Source organism: Cervus elaphus, chromosome 2 (genome assembly GCF_910594005.1).
Source record: "Cervus elaphus chromosome 2, mCerEla1.1, whole genome shotgun sequence".
NCBI classification, from domain to species: Eukaryota; Metazoa; Chordata; class Mammalia; order Artiodactyla; family Cervidae; genus Cervus; species Cervus elaphus.
Window position 1 is genome coordinate 25609493 of NC_057816.1, and position 17557 is coordinate 25627049.

The 17557-nt window shown below is 49.3% G+C and overlaps 1 protein-coding gene across 13 annotated transcripts in view; it reads left to right on the top strand.

The window, feature by feature from the left end:
• The window catches only part of NAV2 (neuron navigator 2), a 421317-nt gene that overhangs the window by 383413 nt on the left and 20347 nt on the right, over nt 1–17557 (top strand). For 9 of the 13 annotated variants that reach the window (XM_043874925.1, XM_043874936.1, XM_043874913.1 and 6 more), the window contains 7 exons: nt 861–869; nt 1268–1440; nt 8657–8810; nt 9677–9839; nt 10572–10672; nt 12712–12807; nt 14521–14689. In XM_043874925.1, coding sequence (XP_043730860.1) covers nt 861–869; nt 1268–1440; nt 8657–8810; nt 9677–9839; nt 10572–10672; nt 12712–12807; nt 14521–14689 — 865 coding nt within the window. The remainder of the gene's footprint in view (nt 1–860; nt 870–1267; nt 1441–8656; nt 8811–9676; nt 9840–10571; nt 10673–12711; nt 12808–14520; nt 14690–17557) is intronic. The other 4 variants (XM_043874929.1, XM_043874961.1, XM_043874975.1 and 1 more) reach the window with 1 other exon arrangement.

Sequence of the window (17557 nt, forward strand, 5' to 3'; positions counted from 1 at the left end):
TGACCGCAAGCTGGATATGCAGTTTGTTATGGGTGAAACTTTGATAGGAGAAAATTCTCATTATTTCTGAATGGCCCGTTTTCTGAATTTCACAGTGGTTACGGAAACTCCCAGAATGTGTTTTCAGAAGAAAAAAAAAAAAACTTGAAGAAATTTACTTTCTAAAAGAATGTTTTTAAGATGAAGCTGTATTTTTTGGTCCTAGAAAAGTATGTGCTTATCATGGCTTTCAGAGAAAACATCATACTTTTAATTTTTTTATGTTCTCAAAATTTTCAGATCCATTTCATGGTTTGGGGAATTTGTGATATGCCAGTTCCTTTTTCCCAATATGGTTAATAGATTTCTTTAAAATGTCATTTTTTTTGGAGCAAGGAGCGACATGGCTAATTTTCTGCTTTTATTATGTGTTCAGAAGGACAGTAGGAGCTCCTAAGTACATATGTCAGAGAGCTATGCAGCCCTGTTAGGACTGGTGCAGGAGTGAAGCTACCCTTGCTGAAAAAAGAAGTCATGCTTAAGAAAGAAAAAAAAGACTTACAGATGACTGATTAGAGGCGGGAAAGAATGAGGAGTGTAGGAAGATGGGGCAGTCATTTCAGCCAAACAAAGCAGCCTGTAGAGCTTAGATTGTAGGCACCTCCAGACACACTCTTCCTCTCCTTCCATAATTGGAGAAGATAGCTCTTAAGCTTTGAAAGATCGCTGGTCCTACCAGACACCTCCTCTCTGTATGGTGTTTATTATGAGCCATGCCATGTCTGAAAAGTCCAAAGCTTTCCCTGTCTCTGGCTTTCTCTGTTAAAAATGTGTCTTTTTTCCTCCCCCTTCCCCATTTTTGCTTGCGTTTTCTCTGGCAGGTCAATGAGGTAAGCAAGACCCACGTGAATATCAGATACCAAGCTAACCCATCCATTGATATGACTAACCTCACCCGCATCCGTCACCGTGTCTGAGCAACCCGCTTTGTTGCTATGTCACCCCCTCCTCCCCACATCATCTGCTGAGCCAGGCTCTGTCTTGCTGTTGGCATCTATTCTTGACCCAAGAGTAGGCATGGAATGTCACCCACAGGACCAGTCCCCTGAGCTGTCAACACCAGATAACTCTTCTTCCCTTAATGCACTGATTCAAGAGAGCTGTGGGGGACCTTTTCCATGGCCGGGAGGAGAGCACGGGAGAAGTAATTTGCTCTTCTGCATGTCTGTTTGCTGAGGCCTGAGGGGTGGGCCGGGCCTCTGCCAGCCTGACAGTCTCGTGTGTTCAGTTACGCAGTTCCTTCAAGCAAGCCTTCGGGAAGAAGAAGTCCCCCAAGTCGGCGTCCTCCCATTCAGACATTGAGGAGATGACGGATTCTTCTCTGCCTTCCTCTCCGAAGCTACCGCACAATGGATCCACGGGCTCCACTCCCCTGCTGCGAAACTCTCACTCCAATTCTCTGTAAGTCTGTCTGCTGGGGTCGCTTTGGTCATCTTTGGCCCCTGAGAGCTCTCTCTAACAGGAATGGCTAGGAGTCCTGTTATGCTCTCTGCTTCTTGGGGTCCTTTGTGTCTTGCATTCCCGGGACTCTGCATGTTCTTTCCATGTTTCAGGACTAGAAAGTTTTTTGTTCTGCTGGCATCGGTGTGGATAATTAGCTGGCTGGTCTTGGGCAAGTGGCTTAACCTCTGTTTCCATTTTTCTCTCAAATTGAGACAGTGGTTGTCTCCTTATCCTGCCCTAAGCATTGAACAAATAGGTAGATGTGAAAAGCTGCAGCCTGTATGCTCTGTCGGGGAGACGATGGTATAAGTGTTGGCAGTTTGGGGTGAAATTCTGGTTCATTTGGGTGGCAGGGCTGAGAGAGATTACCCTTTTCTTCTTGGGTCAAAATTTAGTGTTGACTCTTTCTCTCAGATCAGCACTCAAAAGCTAGAAGTTTAAAAAATAGAGTGATTCAGTGACCACTCTCTTTACCAAAGGGTTTTATATTTCGTAGCATGATTCAACACCCTGAACTCTCCCCGTTGATTGTAAGTGAGTCAGTTTGAACAGAGCTCTTTGGGAACACAGGTGGTTGAGTGAGACAGGCGATTGCTCATTTGGCCTTGGCTTAGGTGCCGTTCCCCTTGACACCGAGTTACATAGAAAGGGAGAGTCATCTGCTCTTGCCCAGCCAAGCGTCCATGGTTTCCACTGAGCACCAACTGGTCATTGTTCCATCAGCACACAGGGAGACAGTCCTGTGCCCCATCTCAAAACACGAGACCTAGACTCTGGAGGCAAGAAGCTCAGTCAGGAATGGCTTGGGACTGACAGGCAGAGACCCGGGTATCTGCTCAGAATGCAGTTCAGCTGACTCCCTGCAGCAGTGAGTGAGAGAGATTGCCCCTGCCCCAAAGGACTAAGTTCCATCAGAGCCTTTAGTATCACCAGGCAAGAAGTGGAAGAAGAACCAGAGTTCCAGTGGGCTGCAAGGGCAGTTCCTATGAGATGAGACAGCGCCTGGGAAAAGAGGACCACTGCATCTGGGGTCAGATCAGCCAGCAGCTAGGGTTGGACAGGGGAGTTGGGGTGGTGGACACCTCAGTTCCCTCACTGGTGAAAGTGGGGTGAGTTCCATCTACATCACTGGATTCTCGTTGGGGGGGGGCGGTCAGATCCCGTGCATGCAGGGCTGCCTCCTTCCTGTCTCAGGAGGCCAGGGCTGTGGGGCCACCCCCAAGCCCACTCAGCCAGCCTGCCCGCCCACAGAACACAGCGGCCTGCACCAGCATCCCAAGTCCAGCTCACCAGACGGGTGCAGGGAATGCAGGTGAGAGGGTGAGCCAGGACTAGCCCATCGCCTGCTCGGACCACACGGAAGACAGGCAGTGGGAGTGAGGAGGCAGAGTTTAGGGCCCTGACTTTTATTTTATGAACCCACCCTCCAGTGAAGCATGGTCTCCATTTTACATAAATCAGCGGCTCCTCTTCTCTTGTGCGGGTTGCCCTGGGAAGAATGGCAAGAATGGGCACATCTGTTCTGGGCGAAGGTGTAAGCCCGAATGGTGGGAGGGAGAGGAGCGCTAATGGCTGACTGAGGTTCCTGCCCAGCACCCTGGGTGCTGGCGTGAGGGTTAAACCAGTTCTCTGGACCACGAGTCCCGTCTGACCTGCAGGGTGCTTGGGAGGTAAATAAAGGGCCAGCTGCCCGTGGCTCACCTGCCGTCATCCCAGAGCATCCCAGTCCAGTTGTTTCCTGACCAGGAGAATAGGAGACCCCTCATCTGTTCTTTATGGATTGATACAGGCTTCTCATATGTCAGCCTGTGTGAGCAGGACACTGTTCGAGATGGTTCTGGAGACATCAAAGAGGATGGTAACCCGATTCCCACCCCCGGGGACTAGGGCCCGTGGGGACATGACACAATGGAGCTGATTCCACTCCTGGGGTCTGCTCTGTGCCAGGCACCATTCTTGGCTCCGGCGACAACAGTGTATAAGAGTCAAGTCCCCACTCCGTTGTAGACCCCATATGCCGGGGAGAGATGGTTGTTAAACATAAAGTTGGATAAATGAGAAGAATCAGACAGTGCTAAGGGTTCATGCTGGGAACTGAAACAGTGTGTTGGGATGCAGAGTACCTTGACAGCAGCTGCAGACAGGGTGGCCCAGAAAGGCCCCTCTGAGGGGAGGTGATGTTTCAGCCAAGATCTGTGTGCCAGGAGCGATCCCTGATTAGTTCTTGTCGGTAATGCTTTGACAGGCTCAGTCCCAAAGCTCAGAGGCTTCACCCGTGGCTGTTGATCGCTGCTTCCCCCCAGACCTAGCACAGACATCCCTCGTGAGCAGGTGGCCTGCCACGTGGTGATGCTGGCACCCAGGCTCCGCCTGTTCTGTGGGCCTGTGTCCTCTGTGTGTCCAGCCAGCAGGCAGGGAGGGGACAGAGTGGGAATCCTGCAGGCGGCCGTGATGGACCGGGCCTCTTCCCATTGACCACTGAGCAGGGCTATGACCTGGGAGGGGAGAAGGGAAATAAGTGTGCCCTTTGGGGTGGGGATGGGGGACCTCAGTGAACACGTGGCGAGCAGGCAGCTTTCCTGGGGGGACCTGGAATCAGGCCTGGTGTGTCTGAGAAAGCTGGGTAGGGCCAGTGTGGCTGCCGCATCGTGGGCACATGGAAAGTGGTGGGAAGAGGCAGCACCAGTCTAGAACATGTGGGACTTTGAAGTGAGTTTGCATCTGATTTCCCGTGTGATGGGTAGGCCTTGGAGAGTTTTCAGCAGGAACGTGAGATCGTCTGAATTAGCGTCTCACAAGTGGAGTGTGAGGAGGGCGACCGCAGCAGAGGCTGACAACACAGTCCCCTCACGCCCCAGCCCCCGCCACCCCCAGGAGCTCTGGCCTGTTTCCTGTTCTTTGGACTCGTCACTCACAGTCACCGTCCCGGGGCCTTTGCCCTGTCTGTGCCCTCTGCCTGGCACAAGCTGCTCAGCCTAGGCACCTTGCATGAAACCACATCCGCCACCAGCCAGCACTCCCAACCATCCCCTTCCATGTTTTATTTTTTCACCATTGCAGATATCACCACCTGTTACGGAGCACCTCCTTGGTTATTTCTTCTTTGCCCCAATTCTCCAGGCTTCAGGTGAAGCTGCATGTAGTTAGGGACCCTTTTGGTTTTGGTAGCATTCAGATATTAGGTGGAGTGAGTAATTGATGCTAATGGTGAGTCCTGGGTGGATTTAGGATATATTACAAAAGGAAAGCTGATAGCACCTGGTGATGGGGCGTGTGGAGGGAAGAGAAGAAGAAATATTGAATATTCCTAGATTTGCAACTTGAGGACTTGGGGGTGTGGAGGTATTGTTTCTGGGATGGGTGGGAGACACACTCTGGGCCAGGAGGAGACCAGGAGCTGTGGTTTGACCGTGTGAGGTTTGAGATGCCCAGAAGACATCCCTGTGGAGAGGCCAGCCGGCCTGGAGTTCCTGGAGGTCGAGATTTGGGTAATATGAGCTCACAGGTGGTTCAAAAGCTGGGAAGCTGGAGGGATCCTCTAAGGAATTGAATAGACGTCGGGGAGAGGCAGAGGCACAAGGACCGAGTTCTGGGACTCTCTGATATTTGACGCTCAGGAGGAGAAAGTAGAGCAGTCAGGGAGAGTGGAAACCCAGGGGCAGAGAGAAGAGTCCCTTTGGAGGTGGGAGGAGTAACTGGGCCAGAAGCTGCCAGGCGGCCAAGCGCGTTGAGACGAGAGTGGCAGTGATGCGCTCAGCCTGTAGGGCTCCCGGAGCCCAGAGCCAGAGCGCTCCCTCCAAACCCAAACCACTTTCCCCAGAGGGACTGGGCGGGGCCCACTCTTGGCTTGGTAGCCCTTTCCTGACATTCCACAGCATCCGCACACACTGGAGATGTTTCTTTTGGGTCTGGTTTTCCAAAGGATGGGCAGAGAGCAAATGGTTCTTTCCAGCCTTGAGGGGTTTGTAAGAATGTGCAGATCTAGACATGAGAGGGCGTTCAAAGAAGATACCAAAGGCAGAGAGTCGGAGCTCGGGAAAGTTCCTACGACGTGGGCGGAAGGAATGGCCATGTGGGAAGGCAGCGTTTCCCACACTTGGGGTGTGTAAAATTAGGTACGCCCCCCAGCCCCACTTCTTGGGCAAGACAGCAGGAATATGCTGGCATTAAGTGTTAGGGGCAGAGTAGGAAAAATTAATATCAGGTTGCTTTAGTAAGCGGTTCACGGAGGGGACGAGTGTATGTTGAGTGCCCGCAGGATATAGTTCTGGAGCATTGCCCTGGGGTTGAGCAGACCCACCAGATTTCTTTGTGCTTCTGACATCGTTAATAGGCATGTCAATTTCTTTATGCCTCAGCCTCCCTCCTCTTAAAACAGAGATACCTGTAGCACCTCTTTCTGAAGTTGAAGTATACGTAGTACATTAAATAGTACACTGCAGATGCCCAGGGCAGTGGTCCGTGCATTCAGTAGCTGTTATGTGGGGATCAGTGTGATCAGATGCAACAGATGAGAACCCTGGTCCTAGAGGAGTCAGCAGTCATGTAAGGAGTGATTATCGATGACACAGCAGAAGTCTAGGGCAGGCAGGAACCAGGGGAAAAGTCTGGCATGGGCAGTAGGCACAGGGACTGACTCTTAGTTGGGGCTCGTTTTCAGCATCATCTCTGAGTTGTAGTTCACCCCTCCTGGGCAGTCTTGCCATACTGTGTTTCTGAGAAGTGACCGATTTGGGGGCGGTGGAGTGGGGGGCTCATGGGGGGGTCCTTGAACTCTTGGTAGGGTTACCCGGAACAGACTTTCTTCCTTTTAGTTTGCTTCCCTTTGTAAAGTCATTGTGTGGTCAAGTTTCACAGAGTAATGCATGTGATAAATTCCACAAAGCGGGTGCCAAGGAAATGTTGTCTCTCTCTGCTGAGAAAGCTTTCTGGGGAAAAGCACAGACCATGTGAAGGAGACTGGAGCAAAATGCCTTGCCATGTAACAGACAGTGTGAACCAAAGCCGATTGTTCTTTGCAGTGACCTGGAATCTTCAAGTTTGGATGAGACAGGGTTTGGCTAAGACCAGAGTGTCACAGTGGAATTTTGTTCAGACTTTACACTCCATTTAAACCAGGAAACCATAGTCCTCTCCCAAGAATGAAGCAGTTTTTCCAAGTTCCCCTTGAAAACCTCCCAAACCAAAAAAAAATATATGTATATTATATATATGTGACTATATAGTTAAACCCTACAAACCACAGTCAAAGAGAGCTGGGAGAGGGTAGCAGTGGGCGGAAGGAGGTTATGATTTCTAAAGACATTACTGTCTCTCTAACCCAAATTTGTCTTAGTCCTAAATCTGTTGGCCCCAAATCTGTTTCTCACAGATATGAAACGGGAATTTTTAGGAGATTTTCAAGGGTCTGTTGGAGGTCTCAGAAGATTTTGAAGTGAAGTTTTATTGGCTGCTGACAACTTTTTAAAATAGGAGGTGGTTTCGTATCTCTCAAAACAGTTCAGGGTGCAGGTCAAGAAAACAACCACAAAAAGATTTGCCCGTTCACGTGTTAAATTTTTCTTCTAGTCCTTTCTGTCCCCCAAATACAATTGCGTCTCTTTTAACAGTGATCACGAGTCTCCTTTGGCAATTAACATGTCCACTCCCTCTCCCAGTTTCACAGGTCAGGTTTGGTTTGATCTCACATCCAGTGCTTGGGTCCTAGAGAGAGGGCTTACATGATTATTTCTGCAGACCACATGCTCACCATGTCATTCAGAGATAATCAGCTTCAGCTTTGTGACTTTTGAACTTGGACTTCTTTTTGTCTTTCTTTCTTTTTTGTTTTTGGTCCAAGAAATGTCCCAGCTTTCTCTTCTGGATCACCCCGCACCTCAGCTCCTATCATTGAAATCAACAGAACCTTTTCTAAATTGAGCTGTCTTTTCTAACATTGCAGTTCATCAGTACTCTTATGATCTTCCAGTTTGTGCTGATTTGCCAGGTAGCAGAAGGACAGACCTCAGTAATCAAATAAGGAACCCAGCCTGGAAGGACCTCTCTTAAAACAGAGGGACTCACGGGGCCCACAGTCCCCTGATCTGGTGTCTAGCCGGGGTAGGATGTCTCACCACAGTGTTGCATGTTTTCAGATAAAATTTTGGTTTTCATGTCATACCGACCTCTCTGCTAACGAGCTGAGATGTTTTTCTTCCTTGCCATGGGCTTATTAAGCAGTGTGGGGTGGGGGAATGAGAGAATGTTTCTCTCTCTGAACACCTTTAAAGGCATGGGCTTTAGAACATGACCAGAGACAGACTAACATCGCCCACCTGTATCTGTTAGTTTTTCCCCCTTTTTGGCAAATAAAAATCACCCTCAGCTATCTGCACCTGGAGTGTCTAATCTTTAAAACAGACAGTTGACCTTGTTTCTCTGAGTAGGTTTTGATATCAAGGGCTATATAGTGTCATTATAGGGACCCAGCTGTGTATACGTCACAGAGGATGTCAAACCCCCAAGTTACTATTCTCTTTGGCCGGCTCCCGTTTATCCCTGAACCAAGGGAATGTGGCTAAAGGGTGTACCATTCAGACTGCCGGAACTCTGCAAAGAAATAGTGTAGAGAAGCAATGAAATCTGTGAATTTCAGGTGCTTTTGCTATTGTCACTTCCAGGAAGCTATTGTCACTTCCGGGAAGCTTCTGTCATAGCTCAGCTGGTAAAGAATCCACCTGCAATGCAGGAGACTCTGGTTCGATTCCTGGGTCAGGAAGACCCGCTGGAGAAGGGATATGCCACCCATTCCAGTATTCTTGGGCTTCCCTGGCGGCTCAGCTGGTAAAGAATCCACCTGCAATGCGGGAGACCTGGGTTCGATCCCTGGGTCAGGAAGATCCCCTGGAGAAGGGAAAGGCTACCCACTCCAGTATTCTGGCCTGGAGAATTCCATGGACTGTGTAGACCATGGGGTTGCAAAGAGTTGGACACAACTGAGCAACTTGCACTTTCCCTTCCGGGAAGCACCAGGGAGTTTTGGATATACGGGGTCCTTTGCCGTCTGAGCCGCCAGGGAAGCCCCTTTCATACACGATTACTCCTGAACAAACCTGATGATGGAGTAGTGGTCGGGGGCGACTCAGAGGAGCTGCACTCAGAGCTGCCTTGGTCAGCAACACTCCTCTTTCCCTAGCATTTCGGAGTGCATGGACAGTGAAGCCGAGACGGTCATGCAGCTCCGGAACGAGCTGAGAGACAAGGAGATGAAGCTGACCGACATCCGCCTGGAAGCCCTCAGCTCTGCCCACCAGCTGGACCAGCTGCGGGAGGCCATGAACAGGATGCAGGTGAGAGTGGGGGGCAACACGGAGCCCTAGGCTGCAGGGGAGGAGCTGTTCCCGCCACGCTTCCGCCCCCTGCCGGACAGCCTTCTGCACTTCCGGGTTGGACCCTTTGTCCAAGGCTCAGCCTGACGCCTCTTCCTCCGCCAAGCCCTTTCAAGTCCTGCAGCTGGGAGTATTAGTTTGGTGCCCTCTTCTGAGTCCCTGTAGAGTTGTTCTGTCCCCGGCTCCTCTCACCTTCTGATGCAGACCGAAGGCATCTGGGTCTTCTGAGCCGTCTCTTCTGCATCCCCTCTTCTGGATGTGTGAGCACCAGTGCTTAACACACAGTAGGTCCTTCAAATATACAGAGTAAAAGACCCACTGCCGGTTCTACCAAATCAGACCTCAACTGGAGAGCAGTGTTTCCCAAAGGGAGGTTCTGTGGAACACTCATTCCACGAGAGGCTCTGTGAAAAGAAAGCTCTTTGATCAGATTTGTTTGAGAGATGCTGCACCTCTCAGATTCATAATGCATACCAGCTCATTAAAGGCTCTGAGAAGTCAAGTCCTGCAGTAAAGGCCTGGGTTGAGAAAGCCAGAGGTTTTCAGACTTCTTAGATACAAATTCTTCCATGTACCACCCATACTCTGGGAAATATTTCTGAGGTCTTTGTCAAAGAAGGCCAGCTCTTGAACCTTTCCCTGCCAGAGAGGCCTTCTGTATACAGCAAAGGAACCACGTTGAACAATGTCTCTGAGGGTATAATTTACTCTGCCTCGGCCGGGATGCACGTTTGATCCCTGCAGAGACCTTTCAAATTCCTCCTCCAGAAAAGGCTTGGTCACAGAATATCTGCCCAGTAAGTGAGTTTCTGCCTTCCCCTTCACAGAGTGAAATAGAGAAGCTGAAGGCTGAGAATGACCGGCTGAAGTCAGAGTCCCAAGGCAGTGGCTGCAGCCGGGCGCCCTCCCAGGTGTCCCTGTCCGCCTCCCCCAGGCAGTCCCTGGGGCTCTCCCAGCACAGCCTGAACCTCGCCGAGTCCAGCAGCCTGGGTGAGTGGCGTCACAGGGCCTGCAGTTGGCCCTCTGGTCTCTAAGCAGGAGCCCCGAGATGAGCAGATGAGCAGATCACATGGAGAAGCAGAGGCGTGTGTGCGCTTAGGGTGTGTGTCTGTGTGTGGGTGTGTATGTGGGTGTGCGTCTGCTACCAACATGAGCCCAGCCGTTAGACTGCTGTCATGCTTTGCTCCAGTGCCCTGAGATCTCCAGGCCGTGAGCTTGGATCCCCTCGCCCACCATGCTGAGTTCTGTTTGATCCATTTTAAGAGGCTGACCTGCAAGCTGTATGCTGCCTACCACCCCCTCATGGTAACCGGTCCCACTTGGGATGATGGCTTGGTTTATGACCTTCCTACCTTGGGGCTGGATTCCAGGCTGGCTGGATAATTAGCGAGCGCCATCTAGGTTTTCTTTGTAAGCCTACCGAGGCTGATGCTTTTGATTTCTTATCCATGAGGCTGCTCTTGCTATCGTTCTGGTTGAGTCTCCCTCACACTTCCATTCGGCAGGGTACATCGTCAGCCTGCTGGCTCCTTGGTTGGCCTGCTGTTGGTTTCTGTGGTTGCATTCTCCATTCTGCCCCTCCCCTGTCCCCACCCCCATCCCCCTGCCCCTGCACGGCGACACCTGGTCTGTCCTGCTGCTGTGCCGACCAGCAGCGGGGGTGTCGGGAGGCCGGCTTTGCTGTCCCATGTGCCTAAGGCTGTCGATGTTTTCCATTCGCAGACATGTTGCTGGATGACGCTGGTGAATGCTCGGCTCGGAAGGAAGGAGGCAGGCATGTTAAGATAGTTGTCAGCTTTCAGGAGGAAATGAAGTGGAAGGAGGTTAGTTGGATCCCTTACCCTGTGCAGCCTGCCCCTTCCCCAGGTAGAACTGCCTAGCGTAGCGATTCCATCATCACACCCATCATCTCGGAGCCTGGGGTGACTCAGAAATAGTACTAATGCTTCCCCTAACTAACCCTAAATCCCCAGCAGCATTTTGATGCCACAGATGTGAACAAATGGCCTTTTCCTATTTCTCGTGTTTGGAAAAATCTATAAAGAGTCCTTAAAATTGGTCCAGGTTTCAAGTATCTAACTAAACATTAGTATCAGTCAGAAATGGCTTTTCCGAATTTAATATGTTCCCAAAACTCTTCAAAGGCAGCTGAGCACATTTAGCACGGAAGGTACAGAAATAAGCTGACCAAACTCGGCTGACCAAGAGCACCAGTTTTATCCAGTCATCAGAGGTTGCTGACCACGTAGACACTGGGAGACAGGTGGCCGAGCCCAGGAGCACACAGGTGCTAGCAGTGAAGATGGTAGGGCATCCTGATTTGCTGAAGCTCGGCCATCTGAGTTTTATGTTCTCTTCCAGGGTCCAGAGGTCATATCCTCATCAGACTGTTTTAGGGTGGGGGGCAGGGGTTGACAATTTAAGTTGACTTTTAGTTATTGATTAAATCCAAATGATGCTGAGAATGACCACCTCTCACACAAGTGAGAGGCCTCATGAGCCTCTAATGTAAATCCGTTGAAGTTTTTGCTTGCTTTTTATTTCTGAGTATTTTAGCCAACATGCTATTAAAGGCTCTGAGATCTTGGGAGCCCAAAGTGGCCATCAGAACACAGCGTCTCTAGCCAGACTTCTCTGCCAGAGGATTCCACGTGTGGCCAGCCATCTAGTCTCACTGAAGAGGAGAGCTGCTAGAGGGGTCTGAGCAACATCTAGTTTAGAAAGATCCAATAAATAGCTCCATTTTCAGAGCTCGGCTGGTAGAGTGATAGATTACCAAGGGGGAAGTCATTCTTATAACTTATGATACCTGTGAATGCCTTTTATTCTAATGATCATCAACATAAACAGATAGATATAACACTTTATAAAACTTTGTCCCTTTCCAAAATGGTGTTGTTCTGGATCACCACAACATCCAGATGAGGTTGGCTGCCCAGATTTTATCATCTCCATTTTACAGTTGAGAAACCCAGGACCCCAGCATCACTTACCTAAGGCTGTAAGGCAAGTGGTGGGGCCAGATCATCTCACTGCAAGACAGGCGGTTTCTTCTCTGCTGATGTTGCTGAGCTGGCAAATATACCCCCAGCTCTCCCCAATTCTCTCTACCCTCCTAATTATATATTCTTATCAGCATGTCAGATATTTTAAAACCAAACAGAATGGAATGTTTCCTTTAGTGTGATCAGTTAGCCCCTACTATGTAGAGCTCTGTGGGCAGAGAGGCAAAAGAAGTAGAAAAAGATTATTTTTGTGTGTGAACTTCCGAGAGTCTTACTGGTTTTCAGAATTGAGCATGTTTAAAATTTTAATTAGAAGAAATCAGTATCATTTAAAAAAAAAAAAAATCCCAAAGGAATTTAAGATCTAACAAGGAGACAAACTTGATAGACAAAGAAGACAAAAACCTCAGAATAAGCAAGTACAAAATATATCATCATATAAGTTCTGTACAGAACTCTTGAAGCAGTGTGAGTGCTGAGCTTGGTGGGTTAATCGTTGAAGGCTTCCTGGAAGAGGTGAGTTCATAAGCAAAGGGAAAGGGAGAGATGGCAGAAAGGGGAGAGGAGAGCATTCCCCACAGGGGATACTTGATCTACATCCACGTGAGGTACACCTTCAGTAAGAGGGTCTAGATTCTAGAGGGGAGACCCTCTCTTCCTGACCCATGGGTTGCGATAGAGGAGGAAAGTGTTTAAGACAGTTGCACTTAATCCAAGTTATATCTGGTGTTAAAGCAAATAGGACTTGTGAGCCCCTCTGTAGCCACTGGTGGAGTTCTAAGACAATCCGAGTCCTCTGCTAACCTGAGTCAGCAAGGATCCACCTGTTTTTTCACCTGTGGACATCTCACCCTTAGGATTCCAGACCACACCTCTTCCTCATCGGCTGCATTGGAGTTAGTGGCAAGACGAAGTGGGACGTGCTTGATGGGGTGGTTAGACGGCTCTTCAAAGTAAGTGGTTCGTGGAGACAGCCATCCAAGCGGGGGCCTGGGCCTTGGGAAGGGAAAGGGTGGTTTGTGTCCTGAGCCTGGTCATTTCTTGGGCTGTGTCCCCTCTCCCACATCTTTCCATTGCTGGGACTTATCACTTGGTTGTCAAGGGAATAGAAGGAGGATGGTATGTACAGACTGGCGACAGGACCAACTCTTCTCGTCCGCCCTTTGCAGTGGTCGGCCAGCCAGAGAGGGGCGTTCCCCCAGCCTTGAACCATTCCACGAGCCTCTCAAAGTGAACTGCTAATGTTCACATTCTGTCTTCACCTTAGAATGTCCTGTTGGGTTTGTCTTACACCGTGTGTTCTGGGGCCGGGGCCAAGACATCACATTTCCACCCCTCATTTTGGTGAGGGGATCTAATCCACCTTGCCCAGTGTCCTGTGCCAACATTTCAGAGTCTGTGGTTTGTGCTATGTGTGACATTGACTTCTGACCCATGGCTAGTGTCAAGGATGTTGGCACAGTTACTTTTCCGTTCATTCTAATCACATCATTGGAGTGGGTGTTTGCCACAGCAGAAATAACTAATGAGCATCTAGGTGAACCTTGATGTGTTGGTGATTTGAAAGACGCTTTTGGTACATTTTTTGGTCTATTGTCCTAGAGTAGGTCAGTGACCAGAAGTGTTCATTCATCACATCCCCAAGTACTAATAATAGCCCACATTTTTTGTGTGTCAGAGACCATATTGGTCCAGTTGTTGGTCTGATTTCGAAATCTGACTTTTAACCTAGTACGCTCTAGTTTCCCAGCATCTAGACTGAGGTGGCTTCACACAGAGAAAATTCTGTCCTTGGACCCAAGCTTGCTTCCCGTCTTGGCAGACCAGTCTGCAGAAGTGAGATGGGGTAAAAGGCAGAAATGGCTTAGGGCAGACCAAGCCTGCTGCCCCGGCTGGAACCTTGCCTTTGTTTGTGGGCAGTTGGGACATCCTTGGATTAGAATGACCACAGATCAGGCTGAAAAGAGCCAAGGAGGTGTCACACGTGAGAAGTGAGACCATTAAAGGCAGCAGCTTGTTATCAGGATTCCATCTCAGTTGTTTGGCTTCCACAGAGCCCGTGGACTTTGTTCCAAGGTCATTGACCTAAAACCTCTCAGTCACTCATCTAATTTGGAACACTTTCCAAATTAAACACACGTTTGTTTATGTAAAACTCTAAAGCTGCTTTTTTTTAATTTTTTTTTTTAGCAGCCCAGAGTTTTGTTCCCTTTGTCATTTAGTCTGGCCCTTGACCTGAGCCAAAAGAAGGGGCTGGTGGAGAGATTTCTTATCAGAATTTTCATGAATTTCATGTACATTTTCATGCATTTTCCAGCACCATTCACAGGCCCTCGTGTCTTTAAAACTTCAACTGAACTTAGAGGAAAAGCACCATAACTTCCCTGCTTGCTTTATCCAGACTACACGTTCACCATCTTGTTAGGGCTTCGCACCCTCCCATCACTAACCACATAAATCTGTGCTTTAAGGGGCCTGTGATATGAGGACACCGCCCCTTCCATTGAAAGTCAGCTCTTCTGCCCCCCATTCCACAAGTCAGTTTCAACTCAGGCATCAGCTGGGGAAGAGGAGAAGATGATCATAAATCACCCAATGAAAACGTGAGTCTTGCACAGATTTTTTTCCCCACATCTTTGACGGGGTCTTTATTTGATTTTTTCCAGGAATACATCATTCACATTGATCCAGTGAGTCAGCTGGGGCTGAACTCAGACAGTGTCCTTGGCTACAGCATCGGGGACGTCAAGCGCAGCAACACCTCTGAGACCCCCGAGCTGCTTCCCTGCGGCTACCTGGTGGGGGAGAACACGACCATCTCCGTGGCGGTCAAAGGTAATCCAGCCCCTTGCAGAGGGGAGCTTCCAGAATTGCACTTTTTGTTCTGTGACTTGGCATAGGAACCCGTGGCTAGGATTTCATTTGTGTGTGTGAATGTGGGTTGTATTTTTTTTCCCCCTGCCACCACAGTTACACTTACCTAAGCAACAGTCTTCAGCATTTTCAACCACCGATGGAAACAAACAATTTTAGTTTATTGCTGAAATTACATAACAAGAGGTCCCATTAGCCTTATGACTCTGAAATAATGGAATCTTAATGTTGAAATGGGGCTCCGCTGATACCTATGAGTTACTCTTGCTGGCGAGCCTTGAACGCGGTCCCATTCTACAGATGGGAGACACGGTGCACTGTGGGCCAGGGAGGAGTCACTCAGAACAGCCTGAAGAAACTGAAGCTCCTGCCCATGCAAGATGCTGCTCAAGCCTCCGATTGCCTCATCACCCAGAGAGGCTACACCTCAGGCCAAAGTGTAATCTCTGGAACTTTAGACTCACAGAGTATCTGGTGGGGGGGAATGTCACGGCCAAATAATTATTCCCATCTGAGTTTGGGGATGGGGAACGGGAGCATATGGGTTCTCTAAAGCCTCTGTCCTTCAATGTCCTGGGGCTTCCCTGGTGCCTCAGACAATACAGAATCCGCCTACAATGGAGGAGACCCAGGTTCTATCCCTGGCTTGGGAAGATCCCCAGAGAAGGAAATGGCTACCCACTCCAGTATTCTTGCCTGGAAAATTCCATGGACAGAAGAGCCTGGTAGGCTACAGTCCATGGGATCATAAAGAGCGGGACACGACTGAGTGACTAACACGTAACACTTTAATGTCCTGACTCTTAAACTGTTACAAAGGCTGAGTGATCCAATCTTAAACAAATGGATATGACTGCAAAACCCCTTTTTGCTATATTTTATGAACCACCTAAAGAAGAGATCGCTAAACACTGTTCTAAGCTCAACTTTCACAGCATCTTCTATCTTCCCCATAAGGCATTGATCTTGACTGTAGTTTGGGGGCTGTTTGATGCAAACTTTGTTTCCTGGTTGGGAGGTTTTCCAAAAGCACCCAGCGTTCTTCATCAGCAGGAAGGAAGGTCTTGCTTCTCTGGTGACAAGGAGCATGTTCCTGTTTGAGCCACATACACAGCCTTATTTGTTAGCATTCATTCCGCAATTGTGGCCTTGGGCTGTAGGTGACAGAAACCTACTCAAAACTAGCTTTAGCCAAAAGGAAACACACAGGCTCAGGTACTTGGAAAATCCAGGCATGGACTTCCAGCACAACTGGAACCAGGAGCTCCAGCAATGCCGTCAGGACCAGCCTTACCTCAGCTTTGCTTATTTATTGAGCTTTCTGCACATGGCTGATCAATGGCCCTGACTCATCCTTCTAAGCTTAGGAAGCTTTTAAAAGAGGACAAGTGTAACAGGAAATTCTTAGGGGTGATTCTGGCCCGTGTGTGCATACTAAGTCGCTTAGTCATGTCCAACTCTTTGCAATCCCATGAACTGTAACCCACCAGGCTCCTCTATCCATGGGATTCTCCAGGCAAGAATACTATAGTTGGATAGGCATGCCCTCCTCCAGGGGATCTTCCCAACCCAGTAATTGAAACTGCGTCTCTTAACATCTCCTGCATTGGCAGGCAGATTCCTTACTACTAGCACTACCTGGGATTCTGGCCCACTGTGAATCAAATACTCATCACATCACCAAATCAGTCACAGGGACCAGAGAGGCCTTGGCTCAGCCTGCCGCCACCTTTGGTAGATGCAGGTGCTGGTCAGCCCTGCTTGGACAGCTGGAATGAACTCCCTTCAAGAAAGAAGAGCCCCACTGCAAGGAGAGGAGGGAGGGCTGCCAGGCACACCCTAACAACATCTGTCCACCCCGAGAACCCTTTAAGGAAAGCCTGATATGCCATGACCTTAAATTGCCTTTCGTCCACGCTGGCGAGCAGGTGAACACTGCAAACGCTGACAGGTAAAAGGAGTGACCCGTTATGTAGATCAGACCAAACCTCTGTAGAGACAGTGGCAGGATTATCTGCCTCCAAAACGGGCCACCCCACCATGGAGTTGCAGCTGACACGGCTGTCAGCACATGAGGTTGTTTCAGCATCTCCAGGGGTCAGCTCGGGTTTGTTTATATATAAGTGATACCTGACTCTTCAGTTTCCCTCTAGTGCTTGACACTTAGGCCTTCATGGCACTAAAAACCACTGAAGGATTTGAGCGGAGAGGGATCCGTGAGCTGCAGATGATTCACTCCAGTGGTACTGGGGCAGGGCCTGTGGCTATATGTGCTCTGCAGTGAGTTCGTCTGCAAAGTACTCACTCCTGTGGAGTTTATGGCAAGAGGCTGAAACAGCACCGAAGAGCAGAGAGAGGGGTTTCAGTATGTTTTAATCCCTGCCCTGTGTCTGTTGTTAAGTTTAGACAGGAGACCCCACCCCTTCCCCCATACTTTGCATCAAGCTTTGAGCCAGTGTAGGCTCTATTGAGACCAGTTTTAGGAACGTTTTAGACCTGTACCCAGATGTCATTTGGGATCCTTCATCAGGGTGATTTGTTTTTTGTTTTGTCGCTAAGTTCTGTCCAACTCTTTTTGAGACCCCATGGACCGTAGCCCACCAGGCTCCTCTATCCATGGGATTTCCCCAGGCAAGAATACTAGAGTGAAAAAGGAATACTGGAGTGGGTTGCCATTTCCTTCTCAGGGGATCTTCCCGGTCCAGGGATCAAACTTGTATCTCTTGTGTTTCCTGCATTGCAGGTGGATTCTTTACCACTGGGCCACCAGGGAAGCCATTTCTAGAATAGTCACTGCATTTAGCTGCTGTCCTTGGTTGAGGAGGATTG